The sequence below is a fragment of the Haematobia irritans genome, chromosome 4, assembly GCF_050003625.1.
Source record: "Haematobia irritans isolate KBUSLIRL chromosome 4, ASM5000362v1, whole genome shotgun sequence".
In the NCBI taxonomy this organism is placed as follows: domain Eukaryota; kingdom Metazoa; phylum Arthropoda; class Insecta; order Diptera; family Muscidae; genus Haematobia; species Haematobia irritans.
In genome coordinates this window covers 39,767,784-39,790,169 of record NC_134400.1, presented here as the reverse complement: position 1 = coordinate 39,790,169, position 22,386 = coordinate 39,767,784, and the positions used below count along the sequence as shown (strand labels likewise).

General features: G+C 31.8%; 1 protein-coding gene and 1 long non-coding RNA gene across 2 annotated transcripts; both read left to right on the top strand.

The window, feature by feature from the left end:
• The first annotated feature begins 1,525 nt into the window (after nt 1–1,525).
• LOC142236855 (uncharacterized) lies at nt 1,526–2,543 on the top strand. Its single transcript, XR_012722232.1, has 3 exons — nt 1,526–1,761; nt 1,826–1,935; nt 2,001–2,543. It is a non-coding gene; the product is annotated as an uncharacterized LOC142236855 (long non-coding RNA).
• A 1,249-nt stretch (nt 2,544–3,792) lies between these two features.
• Nucleotides 3,793–21,144, top strand: Ptip (PAX transcription activation domain interacting protein). The gene is made up of 7 exons (XM_075304075.1): nt 3,793–4,115; nt 4,637–6,856; nt 8,040–9,128; nt 10,169–12,122; nt 13,442–15,187; nt 19,924–20,146; nt 20,216–21,144. The coding sequence occupies exons 1-7, from the start codon at nt 4,041–4,043 to the stop codon at nt 20,820–20,822; spliced, it is 7,914 nt and encodes a 2,637-aa protein (XP_075160190.1). The 5' UTR covers nt 3,793–4,040; the 3' UTR covers nt 20,823–21,144.
• Nucleotides 21,145–22,386: the final 1,242 nt, after the last annotated feature.

Sequence of the window (22,386 nt, the reverse complement as noted above, 5' to 3'; positions counted from 1 at the left end):
TCTTCAAAAATCTCCGTAAATAGGGTCTCAAACCCAGGGGTGTTAACTTATTTATGCGAAATAATATGCCTACCTATATTTTCGTGCGAAAATTCCAGGGTTGTATAAATATGCGTCTGAAAATGCTCAAAACAAAGATTTCGCATTTATTCCGCGCTAACGTTTTTTATATGGAGTATTGCGCTTTACAGACTATCAGTTATTCCGGACGACAGTGCTCGTGTCGAACATATCCCATCCCTGCCAGCATTTCAAAGTTCCATTTCATCCTCATCGCTACCACAGACTCGTAAATGTCACCACAACCATCGCGAACTGTGATGGGGGAAGCATATCAAAAATTACAAAATGTACATGAAAGTATTTTGCCATCACTACTGTTAGAAGACCCATTTTATTTTTTGTGAAACGCCAAGCGCAACCAGCTTGTTATATTTTATTTAAATAAAAACGAAAATAAAGTTCTGAAAACATAGATATTACGCTTACAATTGTGAAAGGTATATGGTGAACAGTTTTCGACTTTCCAAATAGAATAAAGTGATCGTTTTTCAAATATTTTTCCAGGCACGCTGTCTCCATCGAAAATAAACAAACTGGCTGATAGACGCTGCAATATGTAACTTGCTACTTAAAACTCAACATCATTCTTTTATTAATTCAAAAAATTATGTTAAATGTGATGAGATAAACCGAAAAATGTTATATTTATAAGAAATTATAAATGTTTAATCAAATCAATAAACATTTACACAATCGTGTTTTACTTGACCCCAATGATTCTTCTACAATTACCTTAAAATGCACTTTTTCTGATAGTTTGCAGGGGTTCTTATTGGCGTCCATCGAAATTGATCTAAATATGCACCTAATAATTGCACTGATGAGAAACTTTTTCGTAGTAACTTGGCGTGGTACAACTTCTCAATAGTGACGGCGCTTTTCCGACGAGTTTTTGATGTCGTATATGATTGTTTTCGACGTAGTGGGGATTCTCAGAAGCGCCCCCAAATTCAAAAAAATGTTGGCAGGGATATATCGTGCGAAAACGTGATCTTAGTACTAGGCTTAAACTCGAACTTAATACTCACCTATTGGTTTGAAGCATTAAGGCCGCTAAAGGCCGGTATGCACCTCTAGCGAAATTTTCGGTAGCAAAAATTTATTTAAGTCTACAACTGTGTACACAAATTTTAAACCAGCTAATCGCTTTTAAAAATTTTTAATATATGTTCCAAATATTCCTCAAATAAATTGTTTATTATTTACAGACCTTTTAAAACTTTTACGCACACAATGATTGTAATAAATTAAATGTTTGCTGCCAAAATATGCTTTTGACAACCCTGTTATTTTCATTAGAGGTGCGTACCAGCTTACGAAATTGAATGCTACCGAAAATTTCGTTAGCATAAATAGCAATGCATTTCTTATGGGAATGACATTTTTCGCTAGAGGTGCATACCGGCCTTGAGGGTAAATATAATTTTCAACATAAATTCAACTTGACTTGAAATAGCTCATCTTCAATACATCTTCAAATTGTTTGCGAATTACTTCCAATTTGCCAAAATGTTGACGAAATCTTTGAAAAGGTGTTGAAGATAATATGAGAAAACTTTGACAAAACACTACCCTAAAATGCAACGAAAAAACCATGTGGTTTTCAATACTTATTTGTGCAACGAAGTTCGTGGTCAATTGCAAGAAATTAAAAAATGGAAAATTTTGGACAAATAACCAAATAGTTTATAAAAATAGGTAAGTCAAAATAAAAAATGAAATAAAACTTTAAGGAAGTCACTAAATGTATATCTCTTTGCAGAAAACTAAAATATGGATTCTACGTTCTTGAAAACCTTAAAGCATTAAGCTGACCGATGAAAAAATGGTGGACAATTAACTGGAAATGCTTCAAATAGTTTATAATAATTGGTACGTCAATATGAAAAATTAAATCAACACTTTAGAGAAGACACTAAATTTAAATCTCTTTGCAGTAAACTAAAATCTTTGGATGCTACATTCTTGCAAACATTAAGAAGCTGACCAATGAAAAATGAGTGGCTTATCGACAAGAAAAAGTTTCAGAAACATTACAAGTGCAACCAATTAAAGTTGTTAAAAACGACAAATTGTTGAAATCAACAACTTCTGGATGAAAATGTGCATCACATCGTCAGTTTAATTCATATGCTATTATCAGTTAAAAATGGATATTTTGTGAATTCCTTCTGCTGGAAATCAATTCTAACACGCCGTCCAGTACGTTCCTAATTTCAAATTGCCCGCATGTTAATAAATATTAATGCTGTTTTATGACACCAAAAGGAAGGAAATCGAATTATCAATGCAAAAGTGTTTACTAATAATGTTTAAGATATTTAAAGTTTTGTTGTTTGTTTTTTTTTTTGTTCTTATTTGTTGAAATGTTTAATAAGATTTTTATTTATCAATTTGTATTGTAGTGTATTATGTAGTGTAGTGTATTATTATATATTTTATTTTGATGAAAATGAATAAATTATAGAAAATTCATAGAATTTTGGCTTTGACTTTCAATTTGAAGTGGGGATATCATTCATACAAATTTAGGTTGAAAAGTATTTGCAACGATGTTAATTTTGAATTTGACTCGCATCGAAAATTGTTTGACAAATTTTTGAGTAGCGATGCATTTCAATTTGAGGATAACACTTGAGATATTATTCCTAATGTGTTGAATTTCACTGTTGAGGGTAATGTCTGTTTTTTGTTGAGAACGCGATTTTCTCAACAATTTCTCAACTTGAATATTACCCTAATCCTTTGAAAAAATGTTTGAAAAATTGTTGAAATTTAGCATTTTTCAAACGTTTGTGTTTATTGGGGCTACTTAAAACTCAACATCATTCTTTTATTAATGCAAAAAATTATGTTAAATGTGATGAGATAAACCGAAAAATGTTATATTTATAAGAAATTATAAATGTTTATTCAAATCAATAAACATCTATACAATCGTGTTTTACTTGACCCCAATGATTCTTCTACAATTACCTTAAAATGCACTTTTTCTGATAGTTTGCAGGGGCTCTTATTGGCGTCCATCGAAATTGATCTAAATGGGCACCTAATAATTGCACTGATGAGAAACGTTTTCGTAATAACTTGGCATGGTACAACTTCTCAATAGTGACGGCGCTTTTCCGACGAGTTTTTGATGTCGTATATGATTGTTTTCGACGTAGTGGGGATTCTCAGAAGCGCCCCCAAATTCAAAAAATGTTGGCAGGGATATATCGTGCGAAAACGTGATCTTAGTACTAGGCTTAAACTCGAACTTAATACTCACCTATAGGTTTGAAGCATTAAGGCCGCTAAATCAGTAAAAATAAGGCATAAAATTATACATGGCCAAACGATTCGGTTAGGTTAAACCATACCAGTTCTTGTTCAAAGTCCATTAATAGAGGTGTGATGGAGAAGAATTCTGGAGCAAATAATCCCGCCATTATTCAGATAATGTTTTTGTAGTGCCTGTATAAATTTTTCTTTTTTTGAATTTTACGGTTTTTTCCGTATGCCTTTTTTCAACGCTTTCAGTTTTTCTAACCCGGCTTTTTCTGTATGCTTTTTTTTCAACGCCGTCAGTTTTTCTAATCTGGCTTTTTTCTGTATGCCAAATGTTGCATAGTTGCCATATTAAGAAACATATCGCATATTGCCGGCGTTTATTTGTTAACACACTTACGGCGGGGAGGTTCGCCACGGCTTTGTACTCTTCAATTCTGGCGTTCTTTTTCGGTTTCGTTGACATATTTTTTTTCATACAGGTTTTGATTTTGATAAATCACCTTTTTCACTATGTTTAACGCAACAAGATTATATGGATTTTATTGAAAAAGTTTCCATTGACTGGATATACAACAAATTGTAGTGAAAAGGTTTTGTAAAAGTATTGTGAAAGTGATTTTTTGCATCCCGAAAAAAGATAAAACAAAGGAACACACACGCCGCCGATTTGCTTCCTCTTACCCCACTTTTTCAATGAAGTGATCATGGAAAACTTACAAATTAGTGATAATTTATTTACAAATATTCGCTATTTCATAGTGGGAAATTTGGATGAAGAGGTATGTTATGGAGTTTTGTTTTGTATGCCACAACCAGATTGGTTGTGGCATGAGGGTGAAATATATAGAAAAGGCGCTCATTTTGATAATAGAAACCAGAGCAGCAAGTTGTCGTAGTCCAATGTTGTGCATTGTGAATAATAGGTCATTGGCTTTTTTTTCGCAAGGAAGAGATTTGGAAAAATTTTAAATATTAGCTCGAGTTTATACTCAAATATGATAAAATGGAATATGATAAAATGCTGTCAAGATTTATCTTTGTAGCCACAGGACTTTTCATAAGGGTCCGGTGAAAATTTCTCACTTACCCAAGAGTTGATTTCGATCTAATTTTTCGCTTAATTGTAATGGAACTTCTTTAAGCTGATTCCAAATTTATAATATTTTGAAATTTGGGTTTTAAGCTCTCGACCCTATTCTGTGTAGAATGATAATGACCATTGGATCCAAAGGGTTGGCAGTTATATCCTTAATATATTTTTAATACTTTTGCGAATATAATGCTTTTCTTTTTATTTCAGATTGAAAACCTATTGAAAAATGGAGGTGCTACCGCAAAGATATTCCTCTCCGATATGGTTACCCACTTAATATGTGCTCCCAATTATCCTGAAGGCGAATTGGTTATGAGTCTGGATCTATACAATGTTATACCTGTGACCGAACAATGGATAATACACAGTGCTAAACTGGGACGTTTGGCCTCAACAGCGGCTTTTGATCCCAGTGCAAATCGTCTAATGAGGAATATCTCCGTGGCCATTGTTAATGTCTCTGCAAATGATCGTAAGCGTCTGTATGCTATGCTCACGTATCATGGAGCCCAAGTTACATCAAATTTCAATGGAAATAATAGTCATTTAGTATCCGGTGTGGCCGGTGGTCCAGTGTATACAAAAGCCAGTGCTTTACCAAAGAGTGCAATGAGTATTGTTACTCCAGATTGGGTAGTCGATTGTTTGAAACAAAAGAAACTATTGGCATGTGAGCCATATCATCCACGTTTGTTGAAAGTAGTCGAACGACCCAAATTGGTTATACCCAGTGCGGTGCATGTGCAGACATCTGTATCGAATCCCGTAACATCTCCAGTTACTAGTAAATCACAAACGCCTACAACTCCCATACAAGTTCAAGCTCAGGAACAAACATCATTGCCAGTGCCACCACTCCCTCCTGCCCAGATGACGGTCACCAATATGGGTTCTGCTACACAAGCTACTTCTTCCTCGCAGTCTGTTGAGCAGACTTTGTCCAATATTTTGGGCTTCGATGATGATGCCCTAATGGATAAAGCTACAGAATCGTCATCGCTAAATACTTTGGATGCAAATGCTGCCCAAAGTATAGCCAATATTAAATCACAGCTTCAAGCGGCAGCTGTTCAAATAACTGCCGCAGCTGCCAAAGACAATAAGACTGCCATACAACAACCAACACTGACTCCTCCGAGTCTCCAGCAACCACAACAGCCACAGCCCAGCCTTATGCCATCCTCATCACCCTCCTCGACTTCACTGCCCGGCACAATTCCAACAACTCCAACAACACCAAGACATGAAGTGCCTCCGTCTACATCGCCTTTTGGTCCCAATTTGACAATGGACAATACAACAAATTTGCAACCACAGCCCCCATTGACAAGCCAACAACACCCCCAACAATCCCAAATAGTTTTTGTAAGGCCTCGTAGTATAAATCAACAACAACAGATTCTTCAGCAGCAACAACAGACAATTTCTAGTTCAGCAGCTACGTCTACAAGTGCCATGACCACAACTGGTGGAGGTGTAGGAGCTCCACAACAAATTATATTACAACAAAAAATAATACCGCATAATATTCAACAACAGCAACAGTCGCAACAATCACCAAATCATGCACAGCAACAACAACAAAGTATGCAATTGCAACAGCATCTAATGCAACAACCCAGGACTCCAACTTCTTCCAATCCCGAATCTAGAACACCAACCCCAACAGGTACACCACAGCCACCACGAACACCACAACCTCCTAGTGGTAGGCAAACACCACAAGCTCCACGTACTCCACAACCGGCAACTACACCACAACCACAAACTCCTCAACAACAAATGGCAGGACAATCACCTCAACATATATCACAGGTGCAAATGTCACCATCCTCCTCGGCATCGTCTTCGTCGCAGCAACAGCAGCCACAGGTCGCTTCGCAACAACCGCAACAGCAGACCATAGCAATGTCACCACAAATGTTGCATCAACATATACTACAACAACAACAAATATTGCAGCAGCAACATATTCAATTGCAACAACAAATACAAAGTGGCCAGAGTTTGACACCGCATCAACAGGCCTTACAAAGGCAAATACAGCACAAACAACAGCAGCTAATACAACAGCAACAGCAATTGCAACAACAACTTCAGCTGCAACAACAACAACAGCAAATTCAACAACAATCTCCACGAATTCATCAAATACCGTCTCCTGCACCGCAAGCACCATCCCCATCGCTAAGTACTACACCGAATAGTAATAATGCTGCTGGAGGTTCTTCGACAACTGGTTCGGGTACTATGATGCCACCACGTTCGCCACGTCAACTTCAATCACCGGCACCACAAATGACCCCACCACCACCACCTCAATCACCGGGTCCCTCTATGGTTGTAACACAGCAACAACAACAACAATTGAGACAACAACTACAGCAAGTACGTCAAAATTCGCAACAGCAACGACAACAACAACAGGTATGCAAGAAACAATAGAGCAACATATTAAATTTGTGAAGATATAAAATTTTGACTAAATTTTCTATAGAAATAAAATTTTCCAAAAATTTTCTATAGATATAAAATTTTGTCAAAAAATTTGTATAGAAATAAAATATTGCAAACATTTTCTATAGAAATAAAATTTTGAGAAAATAGAAATAAAATTTTGACGAAATATTGTATAGTCATAAAATTTTGACAAAATTGTCTATAGAAAAAAAATCATAAAATTTTGCAAAAATTTTCTATAGAAATTATATTTTGACAAAATTTTCTATAGAAATAAAAGTTTGAGAAAATTTGCTCAAATAAAATTTTGCAAAAATTTTCTATAGAAATAAAAATTTCACAAAATTTTCTATAGAAATTATATTTTGACAAAATTTTCTATAGAAATAAAAGTTTGCAAAAATGTTCTATAGAAATAAATTTTTCTATAGAAATAAGAGTTTATACAAATTTTCTATAGAAATAAAATTTTGCAAACATTTTCTATAGAATTAAAATTTTGACAAAATTTTCTATAGAAATAAAATTTAAAAAAATTTTCTATATAAATAAAATTTTTACAAAATTTTCTATAGAAATAAAATTTTCCAGACATTTTTTATAGAAATAAAATTTTGACAAAATTTTCAATAGGAATAAAATATTGCAAACATTTTCTATAGAAATAAAATTTTCCAAACATTTTTTATAGAAATAAAATTTTGACAAAATTTTCAATAGGAATAAAATATTGCAAAAATTTTCTATAGAAATAAAATTTTGACAAAATTTTCTATAGAAATAGAAATGAAATTTTTGCAAAATTATTCTATAGAAAACAAAAATTTTGCAAAATTATTCCATAGAAAACAAAAATGTTGCAAAAATTTTCTATAGAAATTAATTTTTTTACAAAATCTTCAATAGAAATAAAATTTTGCAAAAAATTTCAAAAAATCTTCAATAGAAATAAAATTTTGCAAAAAATTTCTATAGAAATAAAATTATGAGAAAATTTTCTATAGGAATAAAGTTTTGACCAAATTTTCTATAGAAATAAAAGTTTGCAAAAATTTTCTATAGAAATAAAATTTAACAAAATTTTCTATAGAAATAAAATTTTGTCAAAATTATTTATAGAAAAAAAAATAAATTTTGTTTTATCTTCCAGTCACCGCAACATATGATGTCACCACAACCATTCCAACAGCCTCAGAGGGTTCAATTACAAATGCAGCAAATGCAGCAACAACAGCAACAACAGCAGCAATCACCACAACATAGAGCTTCACCATCGGCCCCACCATCTCCCATAATGAATCAGCAACAATCGAAAATGATTTCAAGTCAAAAACCCATAGATCCCACCGATCCGGTGCAAGTGGCACAAATTCTAAGTCGTTCCGCTCCAAGTCCACATGAATCTTTGATATTAAGGACACAGCAATTAAAACAGCAACAATTGCAACAACAACAGCAGCAACAACAGCAGCAACAACAGCAGCAACAACAGCAGCAACAACAGCAGCAGCAACAACAACAGCAATTGCAGCAACAACTGCAACAACAACAGCAGCAGCAACAGCAAACCCAGAGCACACAATCACCACAACAACAGCCGCAACAACAAATAGCTTCTGCTAATAACGCTGGCGGTAGTGGCAGTGGGGTTTCTGGTCCACGACAGATTATTAACACGGCCACTGTTCAGGGTCAACAAATTATACAAAGTCATATGCTACAGCAACAACAACAGCAAAAACAAATTATTCAAATGCAGCAACAACAACATCAGCAGCAGCAGCAACAAATTATACAACAAAAACCGGCAGCCCAAACAATGAACCAGCAAACCATAATAGGCAACCAATCACAGCAAACTATTCAACAAAATCAGCAAATACTTAGCGGAACTTCACCTCAACATCAAGCCATTGTCAATCAGCAACAGCAAAATATACAACAGAATCAACAAATACAGCAGCAGCAACAACAATTGATAATGCAACAACAATTAATGCAGCCACAAAATCAACAGCAATTACAATCTCAGCCCCAGCAAATACAGCAACAACAACAACCGTCCAGTATAACTACTGTCACCGGACCCGGTGGTGTCCGCATAATACAACAAACCATTCAACCAGCGGGTAATTTTTCGACTTCACAACAGCAGCAGATACTGCAGCAAAGACAAGTCCAGTTGCAACAACAAATCCAGAATCCCCAACAACAGCAGCAAGGTCAACAATTGCAGCAGGTATGACGTAAATTTAGTCTCATTGGTTATTTCTTCAGCGACGATGGCTAAAATTTTATTTCTATAGAAAATTTTTGACAAAATTTTATGTATATAGAAAATTTTGCAAAATGTTGCTTCTATAGAAAATTTTTGCAAAATTTTATTGCTATAAAAAATTTTTGTCAAAATGTTATTTCTACAAAAAATTTTGTCAAAATGTTATTTCTATAGAAAATTTTTGCAAAATTTTTTTTCTATAAAAAAATTTTGTCAAAATTTTATTTCTATAAAAAAATTTTGTCAAAATGTTATTTCTACAAAAAATTTTGTCAAAATTTTATTTCTATAGAAATTTTGTCAAAATTTTATTTCTATAATTGTCTATAATAAAATTTGTCAAAATTTTATTTCCATAGAACATTTTTGCAAAATTTTATTTCTACAAAAAATTTTCTCCAAATTTTATTTGTATGGAAAATTTGGTCAAAATTTTATTTCTATAGAAAATTTGGTCAATATTTTATTTCTATAGAAAATTTGGTCAAAATTTTATTTATTTAGAAAATTTCTGCATAATTTTATTTCTATAGAAAATTTTCTACAAAATTTTATTTCTATAGAAATTTTTTCTTAAGATTTTATTTCTATGAAAATTTTTGCAAAATTTTATATCTATCGAAAATTTATTTCTTTATTTCTATAGAATATTTCTGCAAAATTTTATATCTATAGAATATTTTTGCAAAATTTTATTTTATAGAGAATTTTTGGAAAATTTGATCTCTATAGAAAATTTTGTCAAAATATTATTTGTATAGAACATTTTTGCAAAATTTTATTTCTATGTACAATTTTTGACAAAATTTTATTTCTATAGAAAATTTTGTTAAAATTTTATTTCTATAGAAAATTTATGGAAAATTTTATTTCTATAGAAATTAAAGTAATTTCAAAAATGCCTATCCATCCCTGAAAAAATGTCCTAAATAGTATTTTACAGTTCGTTGCGCATTCGATTTATACAAAAAATATAACATTCTTTTTTCTTTCTAATCTAGGTGCTTAGTTCTGCTGGTCCTACTCAAGCAGCCGCTGGCACTCCAAATAAACCCAAATACATTATAAGCCAACAACAATTTAATCAATTGAGTGCACAACAACAGCAACAAATTCTACAACAAAATCAACAAAATCAGAATTTCTTTATTGTCAATCAAACGAATGTTACTTCGATACAGCAGCAACAACAACAGCAGCAGCAACAGCAACAACAGCAAGCGGCTGGACAACAGATTCAACAAGTTCTAAATCAACCTCAAACTCAAATTATTCAGCAAATATCTCAAAGTCCACAAATGAAACAACAGCAACAGCCTCCCATGTATGCCCAAAGGCAGCAACAGCAGCAGCAGCAACAAATTATGGACATTGAAGGAAATTTATTGCAAACTTCACAACAACAGCCCCAGCAACAGCAGCAAACGCAACAACAACAACCACAACCCCAGCAGCAACGTATTCTATTGCAACAACATCAAGTGGTAGGACCCAATGCTTCACCTCAACAATCCAATCATCCACAGCAGATAGTTATCAATCAGCAGATTATCAATAATCCTCAACGTTTGCAATATTTACAACAACAACAACAACAATTGCAATTTCAACAAAAATCACAAATGCAACAACAGCAACAAGTTGGTAACACCGTACCTCAGATAGTGCAACAACAAATCCTACAACAAGGTAGTCCTCAGCATACGGGGCAACAACAGCAGCAAATAATCATACAACAAACCACAATACCGCAGCAACATATTTTAGCGGCGGGAACACAAACAATTTTGCAAAGTCCCAGTTCTCAACAACAGCAACAGTTGTTAGATAATCAACAGCAGCAGCAGCAAATACCACAATCGCCCACACATCAACAACAAATTATATTGCAGCAACAGCCCTCTGCCTCGTTGCAACAGCAACAAGCACTCCTTCAACAGCAGCAACAACAACAATTACCTCAGCAAACACCACCACCCCAATCGCCCCAACAACAGCAGCAAATAATAATCCAACAAGGAGGCTCACCACAACAGCAACAACAACCCCATTGGTCACCTCAAAGTCCAGCACAGCAACCAGGAACTCCAGGCTCCGTAACTGGCTTACAATCGCCCCTCCAGGGCCAACAATCTCAAATCCAACAAATGCCTCAACAACAATCCCAGCAACAACAAACTCAATTTATACGTACGGTACGACCAGCCGGTGGCCAATGGCAACAACAACCTGGATTACCACCTCCTGGGGGAATTGTACAGCAGCAACAACAGCCTCAACGTCAACTCATACAGCTGGACGATAAGACTCATGCCCATTTTATGTCATTGGATCCAATTAAAAAAGCCGAATACATATCCAAATTACAGCAGACAAAGCAACGAGTAATGCTTCGTCAACAAGTCGCCTATCAGCCGAGACCTGGGGCTCCAAATGTTGTGGCCAGTACCTTGGGGACAACACCACGGCCGGCCGGACCCACAACCCAGCATATAATAGTACAACAACAAATGCCAGCTGGTCTAACGCAACAGCAACAGATGCAATGGCTGCAACAACAACAACGCCAAGTTGTTGTAAGAACAGCCAATAGGGCTCCGGGTCTTACCCCCATTTCAGCTCAGCAACAAATTACAACGACCAGTGCTGGCACAGCTGTTAACATTCAACAGCAGCAGCAGCAGATTCCCTCCCAACAACAACAAGTTTTCAATCCCAATGATCCCAATCATTTACTCCAAAGGCAGCAATTACGAGTACAGCTGCAACAGCAACAGCAGCAGCAACAACAACAATTGGTTGTACAAAAACCAGGACAACAAACGGTTCAGGTTATTACAGGTCCCGGTGGTCAAGTAATCGAACAGCAGACTACAATTATACAACATCCTCAACAACAATCAGTTGTGGTAACCAATCAGATGGGACAAACCATACAACAACAAATTGGTCAAAGTAAGATATATATGCGAAAGTTGTTTTTTTTTTAATTTTATGGCTCCTATTCTCAGATACTATACAAAAAAGACTAGATCAGACTTACGTAGAGTTGAGTTTATTTTCCAAAGACTTAAAATTTATTATAGAAATAAAATTTTGCAAAAATTTTCTATAAAAAAAAATTTTTGCAAAAATTTTCTATAGAAATAAAATTTTGAGAAAATTTTTATATAAATAAAATTTTGCAAAAATTTTCTATAGAAATAAAATTTTTCAAAAATTCTACAGAAATAAAATTTTTCAAAAATTTTCTATAGAAATAAAATATTTCAAAAATTTTCTATAGAAATAAATTCAAAAATGTCTATAAAAATAAAATTTTGACAAAATTTTCTATAGAAATAAAATTTTGACAAAATTTTTTAAAGAAAAAAAAAATTTCCAAAAATTTTCTATAGAAATAAAATTATTTAAAAAATTTTCTATTTAAATAACATTTTCAAAACAAATTGTATAGAAATAAAATTTTGACAATATTTTTTAAAGATATAAAATTTTGCTAAAAATTTCTATAGAAATAAAATTAAAAAAAAAATGTATAGAAATAAAATTTTCAAAAAATTTCCTATAGAAATAAAATTTTGCAAACATTTCTATATAGAAATAACATGTTGCAAAACATTGATATAGAAACAAAATTTTGACAAAATTTTCTATAGAATAAAATTGTGCAAAAATTTCTATAGATATAAAATTTTTTAAAAATGTTCTATAGAAATAAAATTTTGCGAAAATTTTCTATAGAAATAAAATTTTCTAACAATTTTATTTAGAAATAAAATTTTCTATAGAAATAAAATTTTGCAAAAATTTTTCATAAAAACTTGTCAAACATTTATTGAGAATTTTAATGAGGAATATTAAAAAATACTGTCAACACTGTGTTCGTCTTTTTCAAAATGTTGAAAAGTCGGATGTTCGAATTTTCGTTTTTTTCCAAAATTTGTAATTGTTTAGTTACCAAAATATGAAGTGCTCTTCAAATTTCGGTTTCGCTGGAGTCGAACATAATTTCTACGACTCCAGAAAAATATTCAGACTCCAACTCCACAGCCCTAGCCATAAACGAGTTAAAAACCGATAGCATACTTTTTGTCCTTGAGCTTCTAGAAGCCATATTTTGGCTCAGATCTTGTAAGCAGTGGCCAAGGCGACCTTTTGTGCCCTCAATATTTTCTCAATTGAGGATATTCCCTAGATGGATGATGTGTGTGTGTGTGTTGGATGTGGATGTGGAAAATGTGGTCGTTAATGTTCTATTCTATTTTTCACAGCAATCCAAGGTCCTGGCAATCTAATCTCTGCTTCAGCTCCTCAGACGGTTGTCATGGCAGCAAATCAGGCAGGAGGATCTAATGATGGACAAACAATGCAACAGCAGCAGCAACAAGTTAATATGCCCCAAACACAACAACAAATGAATCTAAATACAAAGACGGCCTTGGCAAAAATGTTAAATAGTCGTGTACAACAGCAACAACAACAGCAGCAACAGCCACAACCAGGCCAGGCAATAATGGGTGGAGGAGTTGGTGTGGTACAGACGGCAACGCAACAACAACCGCAAACTTTGATGCATATGCCCCAGGATCATAATAGCAATCAAATGCAACAGCAGCAGCAACAACAAATCCCACACCAACAACCCCAAATAATCCAACAAACCCAAGTTGTAGTGGCAGGACCACAACAACAACAACAACAGCAGCAGCAACAACAACAAAACCAAATTATTATGAGTCAACAACAATTGCCTGCTGGCATGATAAATGCTGTACAAACTGGAGGCACAATACTTGCAGGTGGCCAACAGCAACAGACTGTAGAAGCCAGTGCAGCTGGAACTCTGCGTCTAATGACACAACAACATAATGCCACAATGCAACAACAACAAGTCCCGCCTCCTTCAGCCGTTCCCTCTGGTGGCCCTGGTGGTCAAATTGTAACACAACAAATTGGCGTTGCTGCTCCTGGTGGTGGTAGTGGTGCGGGTGGTGTTGTAGGAGTAGTTCGCAGCCAGCAAGAATTACTACTCCTACAACAGCAACAGCAACAACAACAACAACAGCAGCAGCAACAACAACAAATGCGTAGACCCATGCTTCAAACGCAAATGTCAACGAGTGGCGGTGGCGGTCCAGTAGCTGCTAACAATATAATAGCCGCCGGTGTACCAGGACAACCGCAGCAAATTGTACAACAACAGCTGGTCGTAACAGCGGGAGTTGGTGCTGGTACAGTTCAGCAGCAAATTGTTGCAGCTCCTGGACAGGTGCATGGTCCCGGCGTAATGCCTCCTGCTGGTTATATACAGCAGGGACGTGTCACGCAAATTACTATGCCCCAGCGGCCTCAATACTATGGCCACAATCCCAACTTGAAATTACCACCAGATCTATTCTTGGTCGGCTGCACTTTCTACATTGTCGAAGAGTATGAAGAGACGGATGGCGAAGAATTGCCCATTTGGATGGAAACCATACGACAATTTGGTGGCGATATTGAAAAAATCTACTGTCCGCGTGTCACCCATGTCCTGTGTCGTACTCAACGCCATGGTGTGGTTATGCAGGCCCTACGGGAATCTAAACGTTGCATCACTGCCTATTGGCTGAGTGATATATGTTTGAAGAAGCAGCTTTTGCCACCCTGGCAACCTCTACACCTGCCCTTTCCCAGCCAGTTTGGTAATCAGAAACCATTAGAGCGACATATAATCGCTTCAAATGGCTATGAACCCGAAGAGGAGCATCGCATAAAACAAATGGTCCAAGAATGTGGTGCCATCTATACATCATATCTGTCGAAAATGAACACAGTCCTATTGTGCAAAAAACTTGATGGTGAAATGTTCAGTGCGGCAAAGGAATGGAATATACCAATTGTCAATTCGCTATGGCTGAGTGATATAACAATGGGAAATCTTAGCAATATGTCACAGTATGATAATCAAAAATACCAGCAATATAATATACAGGCACCATTTCGTATAGACTATGGACTGGTACCCCATCTCATGGGTAAGTTTGAATTAGGCTGTGACGAGAGAGTAACAGAGAGATAGAGATTGATAACTTTTTTCGTTGTGACAAAATTTTCGTTTTGACAGAAATTTCTATAGAAATAAAATTTTGCAAAAATTTTCTATAGAAATAAACTTTTGCCAAAATTGTCTATAGAAATAAAAGTTTGACAAAATTTTAGTTCTATAGAAATAAAATATTGCAAACATTTTCTAAAGAAATAAAATTTTGCAAAAGTTTTCTATAGAAATAAAATTTTTTATAGAAATAAAATTTTAATTATACAATTATTTTTCGAGCTTTATGGACAGATATAGATTAAGGAACATGGTTAATAGAGCCATTGAAAAGAAAACGCCAGATACCAATCTATACACGCCTGGATAAAGGGCCCAAAATTGAGTTATATCTCCCAGCCAGATCTATACTAAAGGCTGTGGAAAGGTTCATTCGCCCGAACCGAAACATGTACAGTCCAGGCGTGTATAGATTGGTATCTGGCGTTTTCTTTTCAATGGCTCTATTAACCATGTTCCTTAATCTATATCTGTCCATAAAGCTCGAAAAATAATTGTATAATTAGATATAATGCATTTGGACGTCAATTGCCTGTTTCGGTATCAGGCTAACATGTAATATAATAAATAAAATTTTAAGAAAATTTTCTATAGAAATCAAATTTTGACAAAATTTTTTATAGAAATAACATTTTGCAAAAGTTTTCTATAGAAATAAACTTTTGCAAAAATTGTCTATAGAAATAAAAGTTTGACAAAATTTTAATTCCATAGAAATAAAATTTTGACAAAATTTTAATTCTATAGAAATAAAATTTTGCAAACATTTTCTAAAGAAATAAAATTTTGCAAAAGTTTTCTATAGAAATAAACTTTTGACAATTTTTTTTTTATAGAAATAAATTTTAAGAAAATTTTCTATAGAAATAAAATTTTGCAAACATATTCTAAAGAAATAAAATTTTGCAAAAGTTTTTTATAGAAATAAAATTTTGTCAAAATTTTTTATAGAAATAAAATTTTAAGAAAATTTTCTATAGAAATAAAATTTTGCAAAAGTTTTCTATACAAAAAAATTTCTATAGAAATAGATTTTATAAAAGTTTTGAGAAAACTTTCTAAAAAAAATAACATTTTGAGAAAATTTTCTATAAAAAAAATATCGAGAAATTTTTCTATAAAAAAATGAGAAAAATTTCTATAGAAATAAAATTTTCTATAGAAATAGAATTTTGAAAAAAATTTCTATAGAAATAAAATTTTGCAAAAATCTTCTACCGAAATAAAATTTTGCAAAAATCATCTACCGAAATAACATTTTGGCAAAATTTTGCATAAAAACTAAAATTTTGACAAAATTTTATACAAAACATAAAATTTTGCAATAATTTTCTAAAGAAATAAAATTTTGCAAAAATTTTCTATGGAAATAAAATTTTGACACAATTTTTTATAGAAATAAAATTTTAAGAAAATTTTCTATAGAAATAAGATTTTGCAAAAGTTTTCTATAAAAAAAAAATTCTATAGAAATAGATTTTTAGAAAAATTTCTATAAAAAATAAAATTTTGAGAAAATTTTTTATAAAAAAAATTCGAGAAAATTTTCTTTCTATAGAAATAAAATTTTCTATAGAAATAGAATTTTGAAAAAAATTTCTATAGAAATAAAATTTTGCAAAAATCTTCTATAGAAATAAAATTTTGGCAAAATTTTCCATAAAAACTAAAATTTTGACAAAATTCTCTACAAAACATAAAATTTTGAAAAAATTCTATAGGAATAAAATTTTGCAAACATTTTCTAAAGAAATAAAATTTTGCAAAAATTTTCTATAGAAATTTTGACAAAAATGTTTATAGAAATAAAATTTTAAGAACATTTTCTATAGAAATAAAATTTTGCAAAAGTTTTCTATACAAAAAAAAATCTATAGAAATAGAATTTTATAAAAATTTTGAGAAAATTTTCTATAAAAAAGAAATTGAGAAAATTTTCTATAAAAAAGAAATTGAGAAAATTTTTTGTAGAAATAAAATTTTTTATAGATATAGAATTTTGAAAACAAAAATCTATAGAAATAAAATTTTGGAAAAATCCTCTATCGAAATAAAATTTTGCAAAAATCTTCTATAGGAATAAAATTTTGGCAAAATTTTCCATAAAAACTAACATTTTGACAAAATTTTCTATAAAAATAAAATTTGCAAAAATCTTCTGTAGAATTTTGCAAAAATGTTATTGATATTTTCTCCAAATTCTTGGTATATTAGTTTTGACTCGAGTATCAACCGTGAATCAGAATCGGTTATACATATTATTTATTATTAATTACTAAGGAAATAACGAATTTTCACGTCTTTTGACGAATGCTTTTTTCAATATTTCAATGTGCAGTGTTGTCAGTATTTTTCTGGATCTTGTCCCAAAATTGGTACGCTCTCGTTCTCAATATTCTCCAATTTAAATTAAAATTCCTCACATAATTCCCCAATAAGTTTTTGACAAATTTTTAATTGAAAAAAAAAAAAAAAAAGAATAATAATAATAATGTAATATGCTGCGCTATGGGAAATCAGTAATAATTTAAGAATTTAAAAATATATATAAATTTTTTGTTACACCTGCTTGCGAGCTGCAAAAAGATCAAGATTTTGAAACACAAAACCAGGAGACCAGTGATCTACCAAATGCTGAAGAAATGAAAATGGGAATTCGGTCGGCCAAAATTTATGGAAATTCCCTACCAAATCCTCAACCCAATCCCCAATACTGGCAACACTGGTGCTATGTACTCTACATATTGAAACTTGTCTTTGTTACTTGTAAGATTGTGTACATGACATAAATTAGAATTTTTTACTAATCGGTGTGGTGCAATGGTTAACATGCCCGCCTTGCATACACAAGGTCTGGGTTCGATTCCTGCTTCGACCGAACACCAAAAAGTTTTTCAGCGGTGGATTATTCCACCTCAGTAATGCTGGTGACATTTCTGAGGGTTTCAAAGCTTCTCTAAGTGGTTTCACTGCAATGTGGAACGCCGTTCGGACTCGGCTATAAAAAGGAGGTCCCTTGTCATTGAGCTTAACATGGAATTGGGCAGCACAAGTTCACCAATGTGGTATCACAATGGACTGAATAGTCTAAGTGAGCCTGATACATCGGACTGCCACCTAATCTAACCTACTAATCGGCTCTAAATTGGTCTAATAAAGTGTCCTAATATATGACGATCATAATACAATATTTTATCGTGAGTGAAATTTCTTCTATCATCTTACAGTTGAATAAACGATAACAAGTAAATACGTCCGAAATTTTGGTCAGTCCGTATCTTATGTATCCTCCACCATGAATTGTGTACAAAGTTCTACTAAATTCTGTTTCCCACAATCGAATTACTTGGATTGTGGTAACAGTTACCGATCGCAATGTATATTAAATCTTGTCAAAATTTTTTTTCTATAGAAAATTTTTGCAAAATTTTATTTCATTTCATTTCTATAGAAAATTTTGCAAATTTTATTTCTATAGAAATTTTTGCAAATTTTATTTCTTTAGAAAATTTTTGCTGAACTAAATTTTATTTCCATAGAAATTTGTTGCAAAATTTTATTTCTATAGAAAATTTTTTGCAAAATTTCATTTCTATATAAAATTTTTGCAAAATTTCATTTCTATAGAAAATTTTTGCTAAAGTTTATTTCCATAGAAAAATTTTGCAAAATTTTATTTCTATAGAAAATATTTGGAGAATATTATTTCTATAGAAATAAAATTTAGACAAAATTTTATTTCTATAGAAAATTTATGCAAAATTTTATTTTGGTAGAATTCTGTCAAAATTTTATTTCTATAGAAGTTTTTAGAAATGTTATTTCTATAGAAATTTTCTTAAAAATTGTATTTCTATAAAACTTGTTTGCTGCTAAATTGTATTTCAATAGAAATTTTATTTCTATAGAAAATTTTTACAAAATTTTATTTCTATAGATTTTTGCAAATTTTTTTTTTTACAGAAAATTTTTGCAAAGTTTTATGTATACAGAAAAATATTGGTAAATTTTATTTCTACAGAAAAAATTTTGTAATTTTTTTTTTCTATAGAAGATTTCGTCGAAATTTTATTTCCATAGAAAATTTTGTCAAAATTTTATTTCTATAGAAATTTTTTGTCAAAATTTTATTTCCATAGAAAATTTTTGCAAAATTTTATTTCTTTAGAAAATTTTTGTAAAAGTTTATTCTATAGTTTTTTATTTTTATTTCTATAGTAGATTTTTTTTTAATTTTATTTCTATAGAAAATTTTTACCAAATTTTTTTTCTATAGAAATTTTTTGAAAAATTTCATTTCTATAGAAAATATTGGCAAAATTTTATTTATTTAGAAAAATTTTGCAAAATTTTATTTCTATAGAAAATTTTATCAAAATTTAACTTCTATGGCAAATTTTTGCTAAGTTTTTCAACATTTTATTGCTATAGACAATTTTTGGAAAAAATTTATTTTAATACAAAATTTTTGTAAGATTTTATTCTATTGGAATTTTTGTTTTAGTTTTATTTCTATAGAACATTTGTGCAAATTTTTATTTCTTAGTAAATTTTTGCAATATTTTATTTCTATAGAAAATTTTGTAAAATCTTTTTAATGATTATAGCTATATTATACACAATAACTCTTCTATTTTTTTCTATTTTCGATTTCAGCTGCTTGGAAAGCCCCTATCAATTTAACGCAAGAGGCCCATGAACGTGTGAAACGATATTTAGCGGATCCATATTATGAAAAAGCCAAACGACAGAAAATTTCACCATATCAAGAAGAAATACCTGAAACAATTCTCTGTGTAGAATATCCACAAACAGCAAAACCGCCCAAAGTAATATTCTCACAAGTTGCCGATCCCGAATCACTAAAAAAGGCTGTACTGTAAGTAGAAAACATTTAATTCAAGAAATTCCCTAACGACAGTAACCATGGATTGTTTCATCTTTCCAGCTCTCTGGGTGGTATTGTGGTAGATAATCCCGCAGATGCTACATATCTTGTAATGACACGCGAAAGTCGTACCTGTAAGCTTATACAAGCTGTATGCCATGTTGACTATGTCCTCAAATCCCAATGGCTGGTGGAAAGTGCAAAGGCTGGCAAATTTCTACCACCCGAACCATATCGCATACAATACATACCAGTCGACGAGAATCTAAAATTCCACATAGACATTGTTTTGCAATCGACTATGCGATCTACACTATTTGCCGGTCGTTATTTCTTTGTTACACCTGATGTATTCCCTGCCCGATCGGAAATTGTTCGTATGATTGAATCCTCTGGTGGTAAAGTGGAGGAGAAACGACGAACTGCCCAATCCATAGCAGAGATACATAGTCAATCGCCAAATTCTTATATAATCGTAACCTGTCCAAATGATATGCATTTGTGTGTGGATCTGTCACGTTTTGGTAATCCCAAGTGTCCAATTGTTTCCACCGAATTCGTAATGAGTTCGATATTGAAACAAACCTTGGAAATTGAACCCAATATAATACCATATTTGTACAATAATAATAATAATTATAGTGGTGTTATCAAAACACCTAAATAGCCTTCAACAACAATAGGATCTTGACAGGATGACATAGAGAATGTCTATGATGACGAAGACTTTTATAATATCCTTGATTTAGAGGATTCCTTATCATTGGATGATCAGGATTTATTTCTTTGAAGGTTTAACCGAAAAAAACACAAAAATATTTTTTAAACCAACTAGAGTTGCTGTGCCTTGTATATATCTCAAGAAAAAAAGAAACAAAACACGTTAATATTGCAACTGTGCAAAAATTCACATAAATTATAGAGGACCAAATAACTAAGTACTAAGAGATAGAAATCAATACAAAATGATTTTCCCATAAAACAGTTCATTGCCATGAATTGTTGAACCTGTTTAATGTATAAAATCACTTTTATTCCTGTCGTTGTTGTTCCCTGAACAAGAAGAGATTTCTTGTTCCCTGAACAAGAAGAGATTTCTTGTTCCCTGAACAAGAAGAGATTTCTTGTTCTCTGAACAAGAAGAGATTTCTGGGGTCCGCCCGGGTGTGTTTCACAGAAAAAATATCACCAAAATATTTGCAATTAAAATTTTTCAATTAAAAAATAATAATAATTGATACAATTAACTTTTTAATAAAACTCGAGACATTAAGTCAATTAGGTTGTCATTGATTGAAAATTTGTAAAAACATTAATTGATACAATTGACTTTTTAATCATACTCGGAATACTAAGTTAAAAATGATTGATTTTTTTTATTTTTAATAGATACAATAATTTTTCTAATCAAACTAAGAACACAAATTTAGTTAAAAAAATGAGTGAACATTTATCCGGTCTTTATTTAACAATTGTTTCAATTAACATTTTAGTTATTAATAGTTAATTTAATAAAAAAATTTAATCGATGTCTATTGCAAAACACAATAGATTGATTAACTGTTTTAATAAAAAAAAAGTTTATTGGAAATTGTATTGAAGTTTAACTAAATAACTAATTGATTCAATTAAAAAATTGATTGGGGTTCCCAATCGACATCAATTACATTTTTTATTGAATCAGTTAATTAAAAATTAACGGGGTTTTGCAATTAACACCAATTAAATTTTTAATTAAATTAAATGTTTAATCAAATATTTGCTTATGCCCAATTAAAACTGTTGTAGATACTATCATTTACGTGATTGAAGACATTTCAATTAAAAACTTAATTGGATCAATTAATTTCGTGATTGAATCATAATTTTTTTTTTGTATGTTGGGGGGATTTTTTCGTCTCGCTAATAGTTTTATTGTCAGCTTCCAAGAATCTTGCGATTTCATCTATTTCTATTTTCGATTAATCACTGCAAAAATTGTTTGCTGAATAAATCCAATTACCATTTTCAATTACAATTAACTGATTTAATTGATTCACAATTTTATTTCTATAGAAATTTTTTTGCAAAATTTTTCAAAATTTCATTTCTATAGAAAATTTTTGCAAAATTTTATTACTATAAAATATTTTTGGAAAATTTTTATTTCTTTAAAAAAATTTTCCAAAATTTAATTTCTATAGAAAATTTTTGCAATTTTTATTTCTAGAGAAAATTTCTGCAAAATTTAA

Excerpts from the sequence above, each read along its gene's own strand:
- Ptip (XM_075304075.1), top strand. The coding sequence starts at position 4,041 with ATGGAAAACTTACAAATTAGTGATAATTTATTTACAAATATTCGCTAT. Across the intron at positions 4,116-4,636 it reads TGGGAAATTTGGATGAAGAG|ATTGAAAACCTATTGAAAAA; the intron begins GTATGTTATGGA and ends TTTTTATTTCAG. Across the intron at positions 9,129-10,168 it reads AAGGTCAACAATTGCAGCAG|GTGCTTAGTTCTGCTGGTCC; the intron begins GTATGACGTAAA and ends TTTCTAATCTAG.